Source organism: Brachyistius frenatus, unplaced genomic scaffold, assembly GCF_029030835.1.
Source record: "Brachyistius frenatus isolate BFR_SWC_R1_liver_20210118 unplaced genomic scaffold, ASM2903083v1 Contig_47, whole genome shotgun sequence".
NCBI classification, from domain to species: domain Eukaryota; kingdom Metazoa; phylum Chordata; class Actinopteri; family Embiotocidae; genus Brachyistius; species Brachyistius frenatus.
In genome coordinates, this window is record NW_027210646.1 from 2288059 (window position 1) to 2308243 (window position 20185).

At 39.3% G+C, this 20185-nt stretch overlaps 1 protein-coding gene across 2 annotated transcripts in view; it reads left to right on the top strand.

Annotated features, from left to right (window-relative positions):
- cunh8orf34 (chromosome unknown C8orf34 homolog) overlaps positions 1 to 19176 on the top strand; it is a 58422-nt gene extending 39246 nt beyond the window's left edge. For both annotated transcript variants that reach the window (XM_069703468.1, XM_069703469.1), the window contains exons 11-15: positions 7057 to 7183; positions 10863 to 11350; positions 13577 to 13673; positions 17896 to 17934; positions 18732 to 19176. In XM_069703468.1, coding sequence (XP_069559569.1) covers positions 7057 to 7183; positions 10863 to 11350; positions 13577 to 13673; positions 17896 to 17934; positions 18732 to 18739 — 759 coding nt within the window. In that variant the 3' untranslated portion in view covers positions 18740 to 19176. The remainder of the gene's footprint in view (positions 1 to 7056; positions 7184 to 10862; positions 11351 to 13576; positions 13674 to 17895; positions 17935 to 18731) is intronic.
- The last annotated feature ends 1009 nt before the right edge of the window (positions 19177 to 20185 follow it).

A 20185-nucleotide genomic window follows, 5' to 3' on the forward strand; every position in this document is an offset into this window, starting at 1 on the left:
TACTGTAGCTTCATGTGGTTGTTTTGGGCTTAATTGCTTATGTTTGGCTCTCTTTGAAAGCCAAATGCAATTTGTAATAGCTTGTAAGTTTAACCGGCCCTTTGGGAGCTTGTGGGCCACAATCGCTAAACAGTATGGAAAAGTGAAATGCTTTTATGAGCCTTGTTTTGCGCTGAAGTCAGACAGAATCAGAAATAACTAATTAACTTTAAGGTTTTGTTGCAATTGTTTTATAAAACCTCCTCATGCAATCCTCGTGTAGCCACATACACTAATATATAACTGTATATACTGTAAAAGTGAGAACACAGGTGTTCCCTGGATTGGTCCAGTTGTTTTTTCACATGTTGCAGTGATCATTAATGTTAAAGAAAAGATGCATGTAGTTTATTTCTAAATTTAAAAGTTAGAAGTCACGTTGCTATTTTTAGTATATTAATGACTGTCCATAAATAAAGTATGCCTTGTTTTGCAGACTACCCTGGTTAGGGCAATAAATGCCTGGTGATGTTGGAAAGTAAACACTGTTAATGGTTATCATTATTAGTCTGACAGGCCCCCTGCCTGCACCAGCTCCTTTAGGTGATAATTGCCCCATAAAGACAAATACTTTCCTCAAGCAATAGCTGGAGCAAATTCCCCAAGAAATTATTCTACAGTTTCCTTTGTAAGTGTTAAGTGATATGTTTTAATCAAATTTGAGCTCTGAGTGGTATGGGTGTTACCGTCATAAAATCTGCCAAGGGAAACTGTTCATTTGTTTGGTAGAAATAAGATAATTATGTGATGCAATGCTATGAGCATAATACTAAGCAGAACCGTTATGATGGTTTATTTTTGTTTCCAGGGGAACTTTGGCAGAGCTTAACTTGATACACTGTATGACTTTTTATATTTGGCACCAGTCTGCTCCCCACACCTCCACAGTTATGCATGCATGGTTATCCTCTGAGAAATCCCTTTGCATAGGTACCTCCAGTGCTGTTTTATTCCTCCCAAAGCTTTGTTTAGGATCTTCAGATTTTCCGTTTCCCTTCATTTGTTATGTGCCCTAAATTACTATTAGGGCTCACTGAAGAAGAGTGATGCTGACTTTTCTGTTGGTGGATTTGTTCTTTCATATTGAGTTTTTTATACACCTAGATTCATGTTACAATTCTAATTACCACATTCATTTGCATTGATTTAATTATTTTTTTCACTTAAATTTAATAAAGTTATATTCTAAATTATTTTTATGCACCGTGAAGTCTCAATCAGATATGCGCTCTGCTTTGACTCTGCAATCTATGCACCTTAATAGACTAATATATCACGTTGGCTGAGAGTACTACAGAGGGCCTTGACACAAATATACTTTTAGCTGCTTCACATGCTAATTATTCAGAATAACAGAATTGTATTTGAAATCGTCACAAGAAATACTCTTAAAAAAGATGTCATGCATACAAAAACTGAATCATCTTCCATGAACCATAATTGAACCATATCTGGGATGGCACACTGATTTTATACCTTCTGCTTAATATTGTATAAATGTTTTATTTTTTGTTTAGTTTAGTTTAGTTTAGTTTAAAGACTATAATTCCAATCTGGCTCCAATTCAACACGTTCTATCTGAAGAATATGATCTGCTGTAAAGAGTCCTCTCATTTGCCCTCTTCCAGTTTGTACTTCCTGTATGCTTCTATTGACAAAAAGCTTTGTTAGTTGTTCTTCCATGGCTGAAGGATAAACAGTATGTCATGTAATCTGACTTTAGAATGCTTGAATAAAAGCCTAACTGTGTTATTGTCAATATCCTGTTTGCTTTTGGCTGTGGTTGGGCCGGTGAGCCTCTGAGCCGCTCACACAAGCCCATAAAATCCATTAGGTGATTCTGCTGTGAGCCAAAACAGTGTGAATTCATAAAAAAATGTGTGTTACCCCTCATATCACATATCCTCCCTTACCTTTGCAAGATAGACAGGGTTACAATAGCAAAGTGAGCTGTTTAGAAAACATACAACATGTCTTGTTTCCGCCAGTGAAACTTAATAGACCCATTCATTTGAGGATTTGAGTATGACAGGAGTATGGATTTTTGTTTCTTTACTTTTGCACTTTAGTTGATACTGTTGATCTCTTAACCCAGGATTATATAGATAATGCTTGTCTGCATTACAGCATGCAACGCAACATGTTAAACAACCATATCAATGGCCTATGATCATCTCTTTCTGCTTCTTTGAAGGGTGGATAATCAGTAGAGTCCAAAACTTAGCTGTTTGGTTCGGGTCAAAATAGCCCATTACTACTACACTCAGGGTTCTCCATCTCTCACATGTGCAAATAAAATCATTGTGCTGATAAAGTCTTATTTGCCAGGAGTTTAGAATTTTCTCTTCTTCACTGAGACTTTGACCTATCTTACACCTGAGTCCGTAAAACAAACTACTGGCTTGGTCGTCATTGGTCTTTGCTTCTTTCTGAGTTTACCTTTTTGGACTTTTCTGGGATTTAAAAAAAATGGTGTGTAAACTGAGCTCATTATATATACAGTAGTCTGGCTTTATGTAGCTTAGTCTGGCTTACTGACTTTTTAAGTCACATTTCGTCCTCGCTATGAAAAGGATACAATTTTACCTTTAAGTCTGGATATAGACTTGCTTTAAACTACGTGGTCGTGAGCATTGGTTGCGCATGTCCTCAGAAATTAACGCAACATGTCTGTAAGATGCACTATACGTATGACCTGACAGGGTCAGGGACCTGCAAAACTAAATGGAAACAAGTTGGAGAGTGTTAGGTCAGTGCACGGCGGAATATGACGGAAATACGTAGTGGGGATGATGCCGATGGCGTGGTTAGTCCCATGTGATCTCAGAATCAGCAAAGTAGTGACCCCTTTCATTGTCACCATGTTTATTGTGTACATCAGGCAAATCCAGATGTTCTAAATATATCATTGTTTCTCTGATGTGGCCTCGAGTGGAGCCCTCCAATAACACACAGAGTACAGAGGCAAGTGTGTGACCAATAATGTTTCAACGCTAATGGTTGTCAACGCATACGCGTGGTTCAAAAGCAAGTATATCTCCGGCCTTAAAAGGCAGAAGCGCGTAAGATATTAAGAGGTCTACAAAGATGTCTCTTTATATTAAATCTTATCAGCTTTTATCCCCCCAAAAAGTCCTAATAAGCCAAATAATGCTGAACAGAACAGAAAGGAGAGCTGTTGCTCACCTATGTGTCTCTGTGTTGTTGGTACACGGTCCTATGTGTGTTGTGTGTGTGTATTGGTCCTTATGCAACTCAGCCTGACCACAACAAAAGTCAATCAATTGTGTTTTGCAAAGCCAGCAGTACCGTATCTGAGGTCTGTGACTGCATGCACACATCCCAAACGGTCCTTGTTGTGTGGGGGGCAATGTTGGACCAAACCCCAGTTTGTGGTGATTATTACTGCTGACCACACACATATAGCGACACACATGCAGGCTATAAAATATTTAACTCTAGACTTCCATCTTCTCTCTTTCTGTCTTGTTTGCTCTCAACATGGAATCAATTTCGCAAGAAACAAGATCCATGTTTGTTAGTTACAAAGAAGCATCACCAGAGGGGTTTCCCCCTTTTCTCTTTCAGGTTTTTTTTAGGTCCTGTCATAGTGGGAGGGAGATTATACAAGCTGGGTTTTGCGCCACTGACATTAATATACTATATAAGTCATTTCAAAATCATAGCCAGTCTTTATTTTGGAGATGAAAAGGCATTCCTTCTCGTCTCTTTGCCTGTAGATTAAAGCATCCAATCTAAGTGAGCATCAAAACAAAGGCAAAAAAAAAACGTTGACTCATTTGCGCTAATGTCATTCTGATAAGGACAATTGCTGCTTTAAACCATTGTAAACTGAAAACACTTTTCATCACTGCATTGTGTTTTTTTTAGTATGTAATCAAGTTCTTTTTTTTTTTTTTGCCTCTATCCTGCAAACCGTTTTGTGTTTTCTCCATGATCTTATTTATATGCATTTTTTTGTAGATTGTACATGTTGACGTCTTCCAGGGGAATGTGACTATGTATGCCTTCACCAAAATGTATGACACAACAGCCATATTTTGAAGATAATGTCTGTTTATTTATTGATGTTATCTGAGGAGGCCAGTTGTTCACAGACTCAGTAGATGCTGTTTTTTGCTGTAGAGCGCCTCCAACTCTCCAGTCCCCTGGATAAACTGTATGGCCCTGATTACAGTTGACAGGAGCTTTAGAGCCACTGCAGATGTTGTACTGTGGATGTTGCTTACAATATTAATCTATATCATGTGCTCTTAAGAAGTGAGGCTGTTTTATTTTTTAAAGGCACCGCGATAAATTGGATTTTAAATGTAATCAACGTGAAATCTGGAAATAATTGTAGCTGCAACGCCTTAAAATGTAATGATTTAGCCTCCAATAAATATTATGAAAATGTTTGGGACATTTAAAGTAGGAGTCTGTTGGTGGCCTTGTTTGCAGAGCTGAGAAGACCCAGAGCGAGCGGAGGACTACATGATGTCATGCTGTTGGATTTGAGGAGATACCACTAAAGAGAAAGAAATAAAGCTGGGGAGGGGATTCAGTTGTAATGTTCAACTCGCCGTTGCTGCTTTATGAGGGCTGTAATTAAGGATTGGCTTGTGGTGTTGTGGTTCCACTGCCACGGAACGCCTCATGTATCTGACAGGCGCAAAGATCAATGCTATGGACCCTGGGAATAATGCTCTGTCATTTATCAGAGGACAGCAGCTCCCCTTGTTTTTCACTTTACCTCCTCTTTGAAGATGCAGTTTTGTCCACTTTGAAGAGCTGAAAATGGGTAACTTGTTACAGTGTGGAGCAAAACTGAGTACACCCCTGTGCAACATTATGAAAATTTCAAATGATTCAAAACCGCATTGTCTTGCTAGAATTATTTTATTTCTAAGATTTATGAAGAGTATTTGATGTTACTGTAGGCATAATTATAAGCAACCTGATTTGGAAGATTTAGAATTATGATCTTAAAAGTGCAACCCCAATGCAACAAAACTGAGTACTCCCTTCATTAATGACACTATTTTGGTTTTTAATAGTTTGTATATCTGCTATTATTTTTTTATGGTTGATACCAGTCTTTCACAATACCATTCTTCACAGATTATTCTTTTCAGTTGCTCTTTGCTTGAGGGATTTTCTTGCATTACCTTCTACTTTAAAATACTCTGAAGGTGTTCTGTCAGATTCAAGTCAGATGAGACACTTGGACAGGTCATCATTTAAAAAAAAAAAAAAAAAAAAAATCCTTTGTAAATGTGATTTGTGTGATTGTGTTTGGGATCATTGTCATTTTGGAAAATTCCACTTTTGTCAAGTTTCTTGATGTGAAGAGTCATCTTCCTACAGCCAAAGGTACAGCCTAAAGTCACTTATTTTGTCCTGACAAACCATCCCCAAAAAAGATGATCAGTTTGTAATCATAAAGGAAACAGAAAATATTTATATTTAAGCTGGAATTATAGAATTTTAGAATTTTTTTTCATTAAAAAACAACTCAAAACAATTAATTTATTATCAAAATGGATGATCATCAGTTGCAGTTTTACAAACTTGCATTCATAGCGACATTTACATCATCTCCCCTACACCTTCAGCACCCATGCTGCCACATATCAGAACCTCCATGTTTCCTGCAGACACTGTGGCGGCCCTGAACATGTCCAGGGCAAACAAGCCGGACCCCATCTGATCCAAACTAATGTATTTTGGATTCATGGAACCAAAGAATGTGCTTCCAATTCATCAGGTTTCTTTTCACCGGGTTTGACAAAGTTGAATCTTTTCTAATCTTGCCACCGTGTTGTACCAGATACACCCAGGAATTTTTTTTTTTTAAAGCTGTGTTCTCAAGTTTTCATTTATAACCTTGTTCATGCAATTAGCTTCTACATACAAGTACATGTGGAATCAGTTTTGTTGCAGTAATCTCAGATCTACCCATTTTTGTTGTACGTAGTCTCTCTAATCAGTTGTCATACTCAAGATCAATTATCTTCAACATAAAAATAATTCAGTTACTGTAAGATGATTACATTTTGAATCATTTCATATTTCAGTGATGTTACACAGGGGTGTAATCAGTTTTGCTGTACTTTGTGAATCCCATGATTGTCTTTGAATATTGTTGGAAGACGGCACTGTATGTATATCACCAGATGTCCCAGAACCTTACTCTGTGTCAGCACTTTGTCAAGTCAGCTCTGTCTCTTATTAAGTGCTTAGCACATCAAATGATGTAAGTGCTGGCATCGGAGGTATCATAACTTATCTAGTGTAGACCAAATTTGTATGAGGTGGAATTACGGCTGACAGATTTTATTTCTCACCTGTGCTTGTAGCTCATGTGCACTCGCTCCATTGGTTTAACAGATCATCTGGCCACTTGTGTTCTATCAAAGGAATAAATAGGAGGATTAGGCATTCTGCCATTTACAGGACTTGGCAAAGCAGCGGACTGTCTAACAGGTCCCTTTCCAAATCATACACTTGGCCAGGAATGGTTGGAGCAAAGCAGCAACTACACTGTATAAGTGATCCAGTCTGCTGTTTTAGCCTGATTTCTTTTTCTTTCATATGCTTTGGAATATGATCATCTTTATTTTTGTAAAATACCAACTCTTCAAAATGGCTGATTTATTGCTCCTTAACTGCCAGTGCAAGATTTGCTGCTGCCAGGCTCTTTGCCAACAGACTGGTGCGCCTACAAGCTCCTATAGATTTACTGATAGTTATACAAAAATGTCCTGAACCACTACTGACTGTCTCGTGCCTCACATTCACTTAACAGAGTGCACTCCGTGCTGTGTGCTTTCATCTACACTTGCTGTGGTTTCTTGTGTTTTTCTAAAGCCCATAAAATAATAATTGCCTCTTTCTTTCCAGCAGATATGGCTGAGATATTTCCAGCAATAGCTGAAAATTATATAAAGAGTTAATTGAAGGGTCTTTCTTCTAATGTGACTTTCTCCCTTTTTTTCTGTTCTCCTCGCTAACTAGCGTCAGGCTGTCTGGGAGGCTGATCTGAAGGCTGTGAGAGGTGGGAGCTCTGTCGGGCAGACGGGCCTGCTACTGGGCGACTCCCTCTTTTCTAAAGAGCTGGAGAACATGGGCAAACAGCTCGCTGGTAGGCACTTCTGTGTACGTTTGTGTGTTTACAGTACATGTGTGTAGTCTGCTTTGACTTGGTGCCGACAGTATATGAGTTTGTCTTGTGTATCTGACAGTAGCTGTAATGATGAATTGAAAGGGTAAGTCTGATCAAATACTTTCTTTGCATAGAGAATATAGTCTACACTCACCAAATGTACACACACACACACACACACACACACACACACACACACACACACACACACACAGTTTGAGCTATAGAAACTTAATGAAATTGAAAGAGGTTTAGATAGGACGTGAGGAGTGCCAAAAGCAGCCAAAGAATGCACTGCTTTTGACTGAAGGATTTACTTGGTTAATTAAAAACTAATCTTCCTGCTACAATGTGTCAAAACTAAATAGAAGAACTAATTCAAATAATTTCCACATGCCAGGACTTCATCTTAGCTCCACTGTTGACTGGTTAAATCAATAAACTCTCTCCAGCTCTGCTGAGTCATTTGGAGCCGGTCGAAGCCCGACTGCTCTGGAGTCTGAGTTTGTCTGAAGAAATGGAATTTGTCTTGCAATTTGGAAATGATTATTCCTAATGTAGTGCAAGGCTCATCTTTGATATATGTGACGTCTGCGTGACTCCGAGACTGCTTTTGTTGTCATGAAGATCAAGTATGTATTTGCTAATGAATCACATGAAAGTGTGGAGTGGAGGCCAGAGGGAATGCTGCCATTTACCATCATGTGTCACACACTTGTTTGTTTACGCATGTCCTCCCACCCTGTTTGACAGCGTCACAGTGTGTAAAGACCTCGTACATGGCTTCACATACCAGAGGTATTTGAAGCATATTGGTCGCACTAAGTGAACCCATTTCTGTCACCCAACAGCAGTCCCAGCTGTAGTGACCATCTCAGATAATCTGCACGTCAGCACTAAATCCCCGTAGCTGCCTCCAGAAGAAAAACAGCGTGTTGTTTTTTAGGAGGTACCAAAGACTACTATTTGTTTTAACAATATACTAACTTCTGTCTCAGAGGTCTTCAGATGGCATTGATTTCTAGTTGTTTATCGCTTAGTTAGTGAATATTCAGACTGAGGGCTCCCACCAGGCGTCCCACTGAAGCTGTTCAACAAGCTAATTCAACTCTTTCAAGTCTTTATTAGCTGCTAATACTTTCCATGTTTGGAGCCTGAGCCTCACTTCTCTCTTGCTTTGTTACTCCTATTAAGTGGCTGTGGAATCACTCTTTTTAGTGTTTTGTGATAGAAAATATATTTTTCTATAAATTGCTGCTCACTAAAATTGTTACTGAAGTCCAGATTCACTAAAGAATGGATTTTTTTTTTTTTTTTTTTTTTTTTTTTTTAATGCTGCAACAATACATTAGAGGAATATGTGACTGTCTTTACCGTTTTCCCCCATCATCCCAAACTGCTCAGTGCATCAGAAATGAAGAATTTTGTGCATGTGAAAGAAATGTTTCCAGGTTTAGAGCCAGAAATATATCATCGCAGTGAAAGTAAATAAATCTTAGTTCCACTGTGTTAGGAATGTGTATTTCTGCCCATATTTGTACTTATCAATCCAAGGACAATGGGTGGTATTTTAATTTATTCAGGCAAGCAGTATGTGTTATTAGCACACTTGTTTATTTTCAGAGGAGGGATCCAATTAAGATTGCATGAGTTCTGAATGGTTGCATAGCGTGCTACGGCCACGTGATTTCTCACCACGTGCAACTGCTTTTTGATCAAAGACTTGAACAGATCTGTTTCTGTTTCTGCTTGTCTCCCGCCGTCTGTCTTTCTCTGTCTCACTTTCTTCTCTCTTTCTGTTTCCTGTTCTTATTAGACAAATTCTGGATCAAAACTTATGAATGGTTCATGCCATATGGATCTGGATGCTATGTCTTTTATCTCTTGGAGCTGCCATTATATATCAGTATCCGTGCAATAGCTTCTAGTATTTCTGTTTTTAACAGTTGGCTGCACAGGATTTCAAAATACAAGTTGCTTGTGATACCCTTTAAACCCAGGAAGTCGGGGGAAGCAACTGGTTTACAATAAAATCATGAGTGGAGCAAGCATTTACGGAAGGGATAGCTTTTCCCAACAAAAACATGTGGTGTTTATCATTACACTGGTAAATAACTTGAGATGAAAATATCAACTTTACGGGAACAGATTTCTCATGAACATATCCTGTGTATTGCACGATATAATAATAACACCAGTCAGGGTGGACGAGGTGTGGGTGGTTAAGAAGTTTTACATGGGAAATCCTCCCACGAGGAACTTCACTTTCCATGATTTGTTCTATAGAATTTATTTCACTGCCATCCAGAGGTATTTGCTGATTTAGTTTTTGGTCTTACTGTCACGATCTACCTCTTTGTGCAGGTTAGCAACCTAATAACAATGCTTCTATGCAAAGTTGCACACAGCAGTCAAGCAACCGCCAAAAGCTGATGTCATGATATGCCCCAAACAGCTGACAGAGTTCATTATCTTACAGCTTTTTGTCAAAAAAGCAAGAAACTTGTACCTTTAATTTTTGAAATATCACGTGTCGAATGTGTTAGCGTTAAAGCAACACAGGCACAATGTCATGCACTACACATGCAGGTTACCGAGCACGTGGGAAAGACACTAACCAGCATGTGCTCTGCATTGTATCTCAGTAAAAGTTGACTTCTATATAATCAGAGCTGTTTAAGCAGAAAAACAGCAATCTAATTACCCATGTCAGAAAATTTGATGTATTTGATCCCTAAAGGGATGTATACAGTACAAAACAGTCTAGAATACATTTTAAACAAACTGAATCCTCCAAAGTGAAATTCTCAGAGCTGAATTTAATACAAACATGGTCTGTTTTGCATACTAAATGGATATTTGTCTGTGAGAAGCATATGTTTCATATTTTTTGCATGGAAAAATGTTGTTTGTCGAGGAGCAGAAAAAACAAGGAAGTCAGGGTTTGTGAAATACTTCTCATGCTTCCTCTTGTTATTTAAGTCACGTCACACATATACAGTTTTCCAGAAAAACTCATTCGTGATGAGTCATTCTTGAAATTATGCCTTTCAAATGATAACTCCCAGGCTGATTTGTTGAATACCGATTGCCAAAGGTTTTGAACAAAAGCATAAAACACGGAAAAAATTACCCAGATGTTGATCCGAACGTTGGCAGCGTCACTTCTTTTACAAACAGAAATGTTTTTGAGACTACCAGAGAGGCAAACAAATGTGTTTTTGTCAGGAACAGGGAAAAATTATGACCATGCTGTACTTACTGTATATCAACTTGGGGCTTTTTCTGACAGAGGAAACTGGATTCACCACAGTTTACAAGGTCTATAAATATTGTCATCATTGCCCAGAAGTAGGATTAAAACAAGCAGTCTCGCCCACTTTAATGCTCAGTTAAGTTTGTGAATCATCAGTTTAGTAGGACGCACATAGCATGGCCTCTGAATAATAATCAAAAAGTAGGCCTGACTTTATATTGGACTCTTGAAAGTCCATATACCAGAGTTATCTGGGATTCGTATAACGTGTTAAAGGCATTGTCATGTACATGTAAAATTTCAGTTTTCTGATATTATTGAGTAAACTATACCAACTCAATCCTGAAGTTTAAAGTCTGGCATTTGGATGTTGACTCAGATTATCTCCTTTTTTTTCTCCAGAGGTTGAGAAGGACCTGGCAAAGCTGGCAGAAGTAGGAAAGATGACCACTCGGAGCACCAATAATCCGCACAGTCTACTCCACACCCCTCTGCGCCACAGAACACTGCCTGACACACTTCCTCTGCCCAGCCTCATCTCCAGGCCACAGTCTCCAGTTAGCAGCCTCTTGGGCAAATCTTCGAGTGTGGGCCTCCCTTTGCTGAGCCCCAAGCCCACCACCCTGGTCATGAGTCGGACTCAATCTCCCAGCAATCCCGGGAGCAGGACTCAAACCCCTAGAACACCCAGCAGGCCCCTGACCCCAAATAGTTTGCTGACACGCTCCACCTTTAACCCTGGATCTCATAAAGAGGTGACGTTCAGGAGGTCGCGGAGCCGCCCAGTGACACCTACGAGTCAGCCGACACATACCCGCCCGCTGCTCACCCCTCCAGGATTAAGCACTACAGACAGCCTCGGTGCCAGCCTACGGGCTTATCTGTCTGAGGTAAGACCCCAAACTGAAACACACACTTTTTGGGCTCTTTGTTGAGAAGTCATAAAAGCATCAATACGTGTTAGTTTGTCTTAATATAGGAAAATGATCAATGAGGAGGGGATGGTGTTGGATTGTGGCAGCGTCGCCTTTATAAACTCAGTTATTTCCAACAAAGAGAGCCTCAAAGACCTTATCACCACACCAAAGCAATCAAAAGAGAAAAACTAAAAGTCACCACTTTTTAACATTTGGTTGATGTGGTGAGTGACAAGGTCAGTTTCAAGACTTACTTTAAAAAAAATTTATCCTGGGAAAAATTGTTATTCCCTTTGTGGCAGAGATTTAGATGAAACATTAAATACCACTCTCATATCTGTCAGTTAAGTATGAAACTACAGCCAGTTAGGATAAAACAAAGAGAAAAAGCTATTTTGGCTCTGTCCAAAGGTAAAAAAAAATCTGCCTTCCTGGGGCTCTAAATTCCACAAATTTACACATTATGCATTATCTTGTTTTTTAAATCTGGACAAAAAAAGTCTGTAAAATTGTTAGAATTTCAGATGAGACAGTGGTATAGGCTGAATCATGTGCGCAGTGACTTCCTGTAGTCAGTCATCCAAAAGACTCCTGAAAGTTACCGGGCCACACAAAAAAAAAGAAGTTGTACGTAAGACTGACTTACATTTTTGTATATTTTTTTTTAGCTTTTAGAAAGAGCCAGTGTAGCTATTTACCTCTGCTACCAGTCCTTATGTGAAGCCAAGCTAACCGTCTCCTGGCTGTAGCTCCGTATGCAATGGACAATTAGGAGAATGGAACAAATCTTCTCATCCAACACTTGGCAAGAAAGTAAATAAGCAAAATCAAACTTTTTTAAATGGAAACAGTATCTTCCATGGCCGTGATCCAACACTGTATTTTACATACGTGATTTATCTACCAGTGAAAGAGATCAAGTTGACCCACATTGTGTAAAACATGGGATAAAACTGTCATAAACTTTGGGTCATGGATTTCAAATAGCTTCAAATGCTTATTATAATGTTTTAGTCTGGTGAGAGTTAACTTTTGTGCAGAGCATCCAAAAAGTAAAGCTAAACATGAGAGCCTTTAAACAGTAAGATTGTGAGTGAGAGCACCAGAACACACACTACCACACATGTCTATATCCTCTCTCGCACACACACACACACACACACACACACACACACACACACACACACACACACACACACACACACACACACACACACACACACACACACACACACACACACACACACACACACACACTTCGTGTGGGGTTTAGCGGAGAGTCGTGGAGGTCTGTACAGTAGGATGTCATTTCACTGTGGAAAAATGAGTCTGGCATAAAAGGGCCACTTTTAGTGGGATTTCTTTCTTATATTCTCTTTCATGATCTACTTCACAGCAGCGCTATTAAATATGAGACTTTTTTTCAAAGCTTTATTAACGGTGGGCAGGAATTTTACAGTCCCTTTGTATGCTCTTTGACAGTTTCGCCAGTTGACACCTAGTGACATTATCCAAAACACTAGTGCACCCAGTCCACTTTTATTGAGGCCACCTGGTCGCATGTAGAAAGAGTGAAGCATAAAAGTGAGGCCTGGTTCACAGAGAGAGGGAATCATTCACCTCTTAAAAGACTGGATGACCAAAAAAAGAAAGAACTGGTTTTCTTGTCCTTCTTTATTTGTGTAGTCACTCAAAGTGGAAATTCCAGTATTTTAGCCCCAAAACATGACGACAAGCTTTTTGTAGGGACATTGGGGTCATTTATTCATAAAGGTTTTGCGTAGAGGACTCTCAGTATGACACAACACAGATTTTGTAGCACTAATGAACATCTTAGTGTGTATGTGTCAGGTTGTGACCCCTCTTGGGGTTAAAAGTTTTATGTATTTCAGTTTTTTGACCCTTTACTCCTTTTACAGTGTCATTACGACTTTCCATGTAATTAAATAGGATGAAAAGAACATGTATCTATTTCAATGTAACGACATTTGGTAAATTGATTTAGGTTTGATATTTAAAATGCTGAAGACATATTTCTGTACATGTTTTTTGTACATTTATTCACTTCAAGACCTTGAATATAATATCTACATGTAGAGTGAAAAACAGGCTGGTTAAGACTTTTCCATCTCTACTATTTTCTGTCGATTCTCTACACAGATTATGAATTATCCTCCATTTCTATTTTTCCATTTGTAGGATGAGTTTTACCAGCAGTTACAGGCCATCAGACAGCCTTGGCATATTCCCAGTGACACAGACAGCGACATCCTGGAGCCTCCTGAACAGGATAAGAGTGAGTGGCCTACCTATAGCTCTTCCTTCCTTCTGTCTTTTGTTTATTTTCTAAACTCTGCATCAGATTGTTTATCATCTGATTCAGGTTCCCCTAACAGGAGAGAGCAAACATTCACAGTTTAGTTCAGTAGCTGGGAAAACCTCACTTCACAAATCTGCCACTCCAATGTTTTTACCGTCTCACAGCTATTTTTTTTTTTATTACTGTAATGTCACGCTACCACAGTGAATTACTGCAGCATTAAAGTGGCAATAGAAAAGTATTCCTTGTAAAATTCTGAGATGGAGCACAAGAGCTGACATCATTTCCATATTTCACTGTTGAGTGAAATCCTTGAGGAGTTCTGAAAGGGGGGGCGTTATGTCGTGTAAAATTTTCTTCCCTGGCATCATGTAAGAGATATATCTCTATCAAGATCCAGTCGATAGACGTGAACGATTCTTGTTTGAAAGTCGTAAATCCAGTCATAGTAATGGTCTGGCTGGGATATAGTACAGAATATTCCTTTGGCTTTGAACATGACAGAATTAAATCAGACCTCCTTGACTGTTCTGGTCCATAAATCAAATGAATGTATGTGGCAGTATGGCCTGATAGTCAGAGACTTGCCAGAGTGCAACTTAATAGTTCTAAATCCACCGTGATCCACTAAGAAACTGTCAAATTTATGCTGTCTTCACACTGCTTAATGTGTGGCTGAACTTTTCCGATCCTCCGAGACGTTGGTAAGAATTTATTGCTGTAGCTGCCTTAAATGAAAAATAACTGATGTAAACATTAGATATTTCTGCCAAGCAAGTAGTTTTAAGGCCTGCTGTGTGGGTATAAAAAATACTGTATGTTGGGTGGATCAAACAGCACTGTGAAAACTTTTCTATTCTTAGAGCCTTACCCCTTTTGGAAAATATAACACCTGTTCTGTAGGGTCAATAAAACCACAACGGGTTTATCTCTTGGGAAGTATGAATATTCTCTGCAAATTTAATGACAATTAATTCAATGTCACTATTACTAAATCACGAGATGTTGTTTACAAAGTTTATTGTTGACCACTAACTGAAAGCTCATGGCGTGTCTAAAATGGGAATGGTCCATCCTCTGGGGAAACTGAAATGTGCCTGGTACACATATCAGTCAGAACGTTTCGTGTAAGTCTTTGACGACCATGAAAATCCGTACAAAACCCTGTGGAATCCATTGCTTGGTTTTTGAGATACTTTATGGACCAACATGGTCTTCATGGGGAAATTATGACCTCATCAAATTTAAAAGCCAAATTTTATGATAATTTGACTTATAGTTGTTAAAACTTCTTGCTGTGGTCCAGTGTGCTGGATGAACTGACAGAGACCAAGCACCTATCCCATAGACCAGCACTGCCACATTTACATCCCGCCACCACTGAAGTAAAAATACAAACTTAAGTGAGTTTATGAATGAGTCCAAAAATCATACTTTGTAAGCCATGAACTCAGAAATCTTCTCAAATTAACGTAGCACTGTTTTCTCAGTAAACAAAGAGTCAGCATCAGCTACTCAATCTGAAAATGAAGTGTATGTGGGACTCAAAGAGACAGCTTTCACTGACGTTATGAAACAAGAATTCCAGTCAAACAAAAGATCAAGCAGGCGAATGGTTGTCACATGGAAATATAACCCCTCTGACAAGTTCCTCTGGAGGGTTGTTGTTTTGCCAAATGTGTATCTTTGCACAATAAATGGATACATTTTCCTAATAGCCCCTGGGGGGCTCTAAGCCTTGGCAATGGTAATGGCATGTTGAAAAAGGATATGAACCACATATTGAATTAGACGTGGTTCAGACACAGGAGAGGGAGACTGACAAAGAAAAAGAGACCCAATAGCCACAAGACGTGACAAAGCACTTTCTGGCGTGAGAGAGGGCCCACAGGGCCGTTCTCTGAAATCTGGTTTGTATGTCCGTGTGTGCGTGCATGTGAGTGATTGCATTAGTCAGGCTAAGACATTAAAATTGTTTTCAGTGAGCACTTTTGCCCTCTAAATCAGATTTGTGTGTTTTCTGAGGTAAGTTTTTGATCTATTAAATAATACACTTGAAAAGCACACTGGCAGCTGAACGCTCAGTTTGCGCCAAAAAGAGTTAAATAATGGTAATCCTCAAAAAAAGGAACAGTCATGGAAAACTTTTATTTACCTAAGTTTTTGTCAAAATTACTCTTAATATCAAAACAAAACAAATTTGATTTAAACGAAATTGCTCAATTTCTTCTGGCAAGATAAATAAATGTATTTCCATGTACTTCTATGCTCATTTATGTCCATAAATATCAGGTTCACACATAGACCTGTTCATACAAATGAACGTGGTTTCCCGATCTGAAAAGTGAAGCCAACGCAGAAGTGTCTTAAACTGCAATACCACCCTAGGCCACTAGGGGAGGCTCCAAAACACCTCTGTCACCAATAGACACCCATTCAAAAAGCATCGACTTCCGTCAAGAAATACAAAGTCAATACATTTTTTCCACAAGTCATTATGGTGTCATTTGCTAAATGTATTCCTCCTGCTCAGTGTTCTGGTGGTCCTTCTGAAAATAATTTAATCATGAATTAGATATGTGGCCTTTAAAAAAGGTATGTTTGGGAGCCTCGTTTGATTGACATGCCTGGGATGCAGTCTGGTTGCCGGTGAAGGTGAGCGAGTACAGTGTCCTCAGGTCCTCAGTCAGATCCACCCCTCACTCCTACCCAGTTCGTTCAAATAGGATCTTATCTGACTTCAAAAAAACAAGGTGGCAACAGCCAAAATGCTTTAAAATAGCAGTTCACAAACCAGTGGGTGCATCACAGTGGGTTTACACTTGGGTTTCCATCATTAGTGCATGAGGCCCTCTTCCCAGTATCACAGCAGATGTGTCTGAACTGAGAGCTAAATAATTGAGAAAAAAATCCATAGCTATTTCCTGTTATTCTATAAACGTCCACAATGAGTCAACCACACAAACCACAATGGAGATGAAAGTCAATCCTGTTTCTCACTTCTCACGTCTAAACTCTTTGTCCTTTATGACTGAGGCAGTCCTTCAGCGCATTCATGAATTCAACATGCATGATGTATACAGTGGAAATTAAATCATTATTACAATCAGTATGTTATATTTTACACCTGCTAAGATTGCTTACAGGATTCAGTCTTTCTAATGTTCAAAGATGGTTTGTTTTGTTTGTCTACCAATATTCAGAATAACTAATTGCAGAAACATATTTGATGTTGCACATGTGGACATGTTGACTATTTGAGCATGCTGCATCAGCTGCCTTAGTAAAGAATCAGATTACACGTATTTTCTTTGCTGCTGAGAGTTGCAGGAGGAGATTCATACCGCTCCCGTACCTGTAAAATAAGAAGCTTGTTATTTAGATAACAATATCTGCCTAGCAGCATCTCTCAAGCTCACTAAGTCTGAAGATATACTTGCTTTAAACCAGACGTTGCATGCACATGATAGCTGCCTCTTGTATTCTGCGTCTGTTTGAAGTGTTATTTTTGCATGTTCTCAGAAATTGACGCAACGCTTTTGCCAGTAGCAATATACACATGACCTGTAAGGGCAGTGTAGGGGTAGCATGGTGATGTAACAGCGTCAGGGACCTGCAAAACTAAATGGATCCAAGTCTTGGACCGCTACAGCAGGAAATGCTTGAGAAACGGAGTGGGGACGATGCTGATGGCGTGTTTCTCAGAATTAGCAAAATATTGACCCCACCTCAATTGTCGGCCTCTGTATTGTTTCTGGCAAATCCGGATGTCTAATGATTTCTCTCGTGTGCCTGTTAGTGGAGTACTCCAGTCACACGCAGTTAGGCAAGTATGTGAGCAATAATGTTCACAACACAAACGGTTGTCAATGCAAATGTGTGGTTCAAAAGCAAGTATATGTCTGGCCTAACATGTGATATGATGTTTGTTGTTTCCATACAAAAGCTGAAGCACAGAATGTGCTGGCAGGCAACCTGTTTTCCCCTTTTTCCAGTCCTTATACCAAGCAAAGCAAACCAACTTCTGCCCGTAGCTCCATATTTAACATAAAGGTACACTATTAGAGTATTGCTCTTCATTTCAGATCAATCTTAGGAAGAAAGAAAATAAGTGTTTTCCAAACAATTTTGGAACTATTCCTTAAGTGTCATCATTCTGTCATACGTTACACATTTTCTGTATTATTTTTTTCCCTAGGTGGTTCACGAGATGCCAATAAGAGATCTGTGTTTTCAGGTGAGTATCTGAACAGTTAAAGGCTTCACAGCCTAAAAACGAGAGGGACTGACTCACCTCATAATGTTTTGGATCATCTCAGCCACCAAAACCCAACCATGCTAAGTTTTCTGCTATTGTAAGCAATTGGGAGAGCCTCAATGTCTGTCAATGACCTCATTTGTAGAGCCACAATATGTTACCCAAATAACTGCCAATGGGTGACTTTACTGTAGAAGCCTCCACCTTCATTTATGGTCCATTCAATTACCGTCACAGGCTAAATGGAGGGCACAGTGGCTCTGAAATGTGATTGGCGGAGGCTGCTTGTGTGTGGAGACGGGAACACTGTTTTCCCAGTTCCATTAAGTCACTGGGGTTCTGAGTTTACACGCAGCAGACAGCGTCAACTCACAGCGTCAACATTTGGGAGAAGGAGAAAGTCTGTCTGGTCTGAGGTTGTCTGCGGTTCTCCTTCTTGTGGCTCCAGAGGTGCCCACAGTTCCCAGTGTCAGTGTGCCAGTCTGGAGGGAGATCTGAGAGCAGGCTGCTGCCGCTTGGCTATCAGAGAGGCTAGAGCATTGCCATGGCAACCAAACTCAAAGCTCACTGCTCTCCCATATTGTGAAATATGGTCACTGGAACCTCCACTGGGCAGCACTAAGCCTTATTTTCCACCTCATGTTTGTCTATGACATGTTCAAATATTCAAATGGCTGTTTCATAGTAATTGACTGTGTTATTATTCTTATTAGAGGTTAAATGTGTCTGATTTTGGTTTCTATGAGACTGATGTTTTTTCCTCTCATTTTTTACAGGCCTATAGTGATGAAGACCAGAGACACTGATCCAATCAAACTATTATGCAAACTGCTGGACATTTTGAATATGTGTATACAGACAATTATTTTTATAATTCATATGAATGAGAAAACAATATTGTATACTTTTTTCACAGATATTTCATAGACATTGTACTGTAACTGTATGATAAAATATGGGAATATTACTTCAGAGTATGAAATATACCATTTATTTTTGTTTGCTCTATAGCATGCTATTGAACTTCGACATGAAGAAAACAGATGCATTTTGTGGTTGATAGACTCTTTTTTTTAGGCCTAGCGCATATTCACATCGTGAGGGCAGCACATTCATGTTAAGAAAGTGTTTATTGACATGCACTGTTAAAAGAGTTAGTGTTTTCCAGATAGCAAATAAGCAAGTTTATGGTGGGCTTAGGTGGAATGCCATTATATTCATTAAAAAAGATTTGGTCAACTTGTTCTGTTGTTCTGTTCACTGACCCTGTCGTACTGAGAGCCATCTGAACCTCAACTTGCTAAAACTAAAAAAGGAGTTGAACTCAACATTTGAATTCTCTTCCATCAACACACTAAACTTATTTTTGAAATGATCAGCATTGTCATAATAAAGTACAGGTTTAAGATATCCCAGATTACGTAGGCCATCTAACTTTTTTTTTGAGCCGAGTGGTTCACTGAGAGACAGAAATGTGCTCTGACGATGACTGCGCTGCTCGTGTGTGTTTGCCTGGGCGCGTGTTGGTTAAACTGTGGTTGTCTGGGTGTTACACAGGCGACGTCAGATCTGGAGAGACACACACACACACACACACACACACACACCATGGACACAGCCTCCAGCCTAACACAGTCTGATCCCTCCATTCAAACCCTACTGAGTTTTGTGGTAAACTATACCCAGCCATGCCAGCTCTCAAGACTGCCCCTCGGGATGTGGTGAACAAACTGCTCAGATCTCCAGTCTCATTTCACTGAGGCTGATTCCTGTAAAGGGATGTGTGAGAGGACTAATCACTTAAAACCCCATCCTGTAAAACATGGTATGTTGATTAATGTCCCATGAATTTTTGCGCTTTGTGTTCTCGTTGGAAAGGGATGTGGTTTTCAAAGATCTGTGGAAGAATTTCAGGACATGGCATAATTGAGTCACTTTGGTGCCTTGATATAATCTTTATAACACTATAAACAATATTTTCCTGTCAGAAAAAGGAAACGTCTTGCATTGCAGGTTACAATTTTCATATTTCATATTCCATTTTCACATTGTTGGAAAGCATTTGGGAGCATGATGGCCATCTGTTCTTGTTCCATTGATCACCAGCATGTTAACTTCGTTTATTCTACCAATATTTTCCCTGAGTTCATATGTCTCCTCCAGTTTTTCATCTCTTATGTCAGCCAAATATCAAGGCATGAGGAGTTCTGCAATATGGCAAGACACTTTG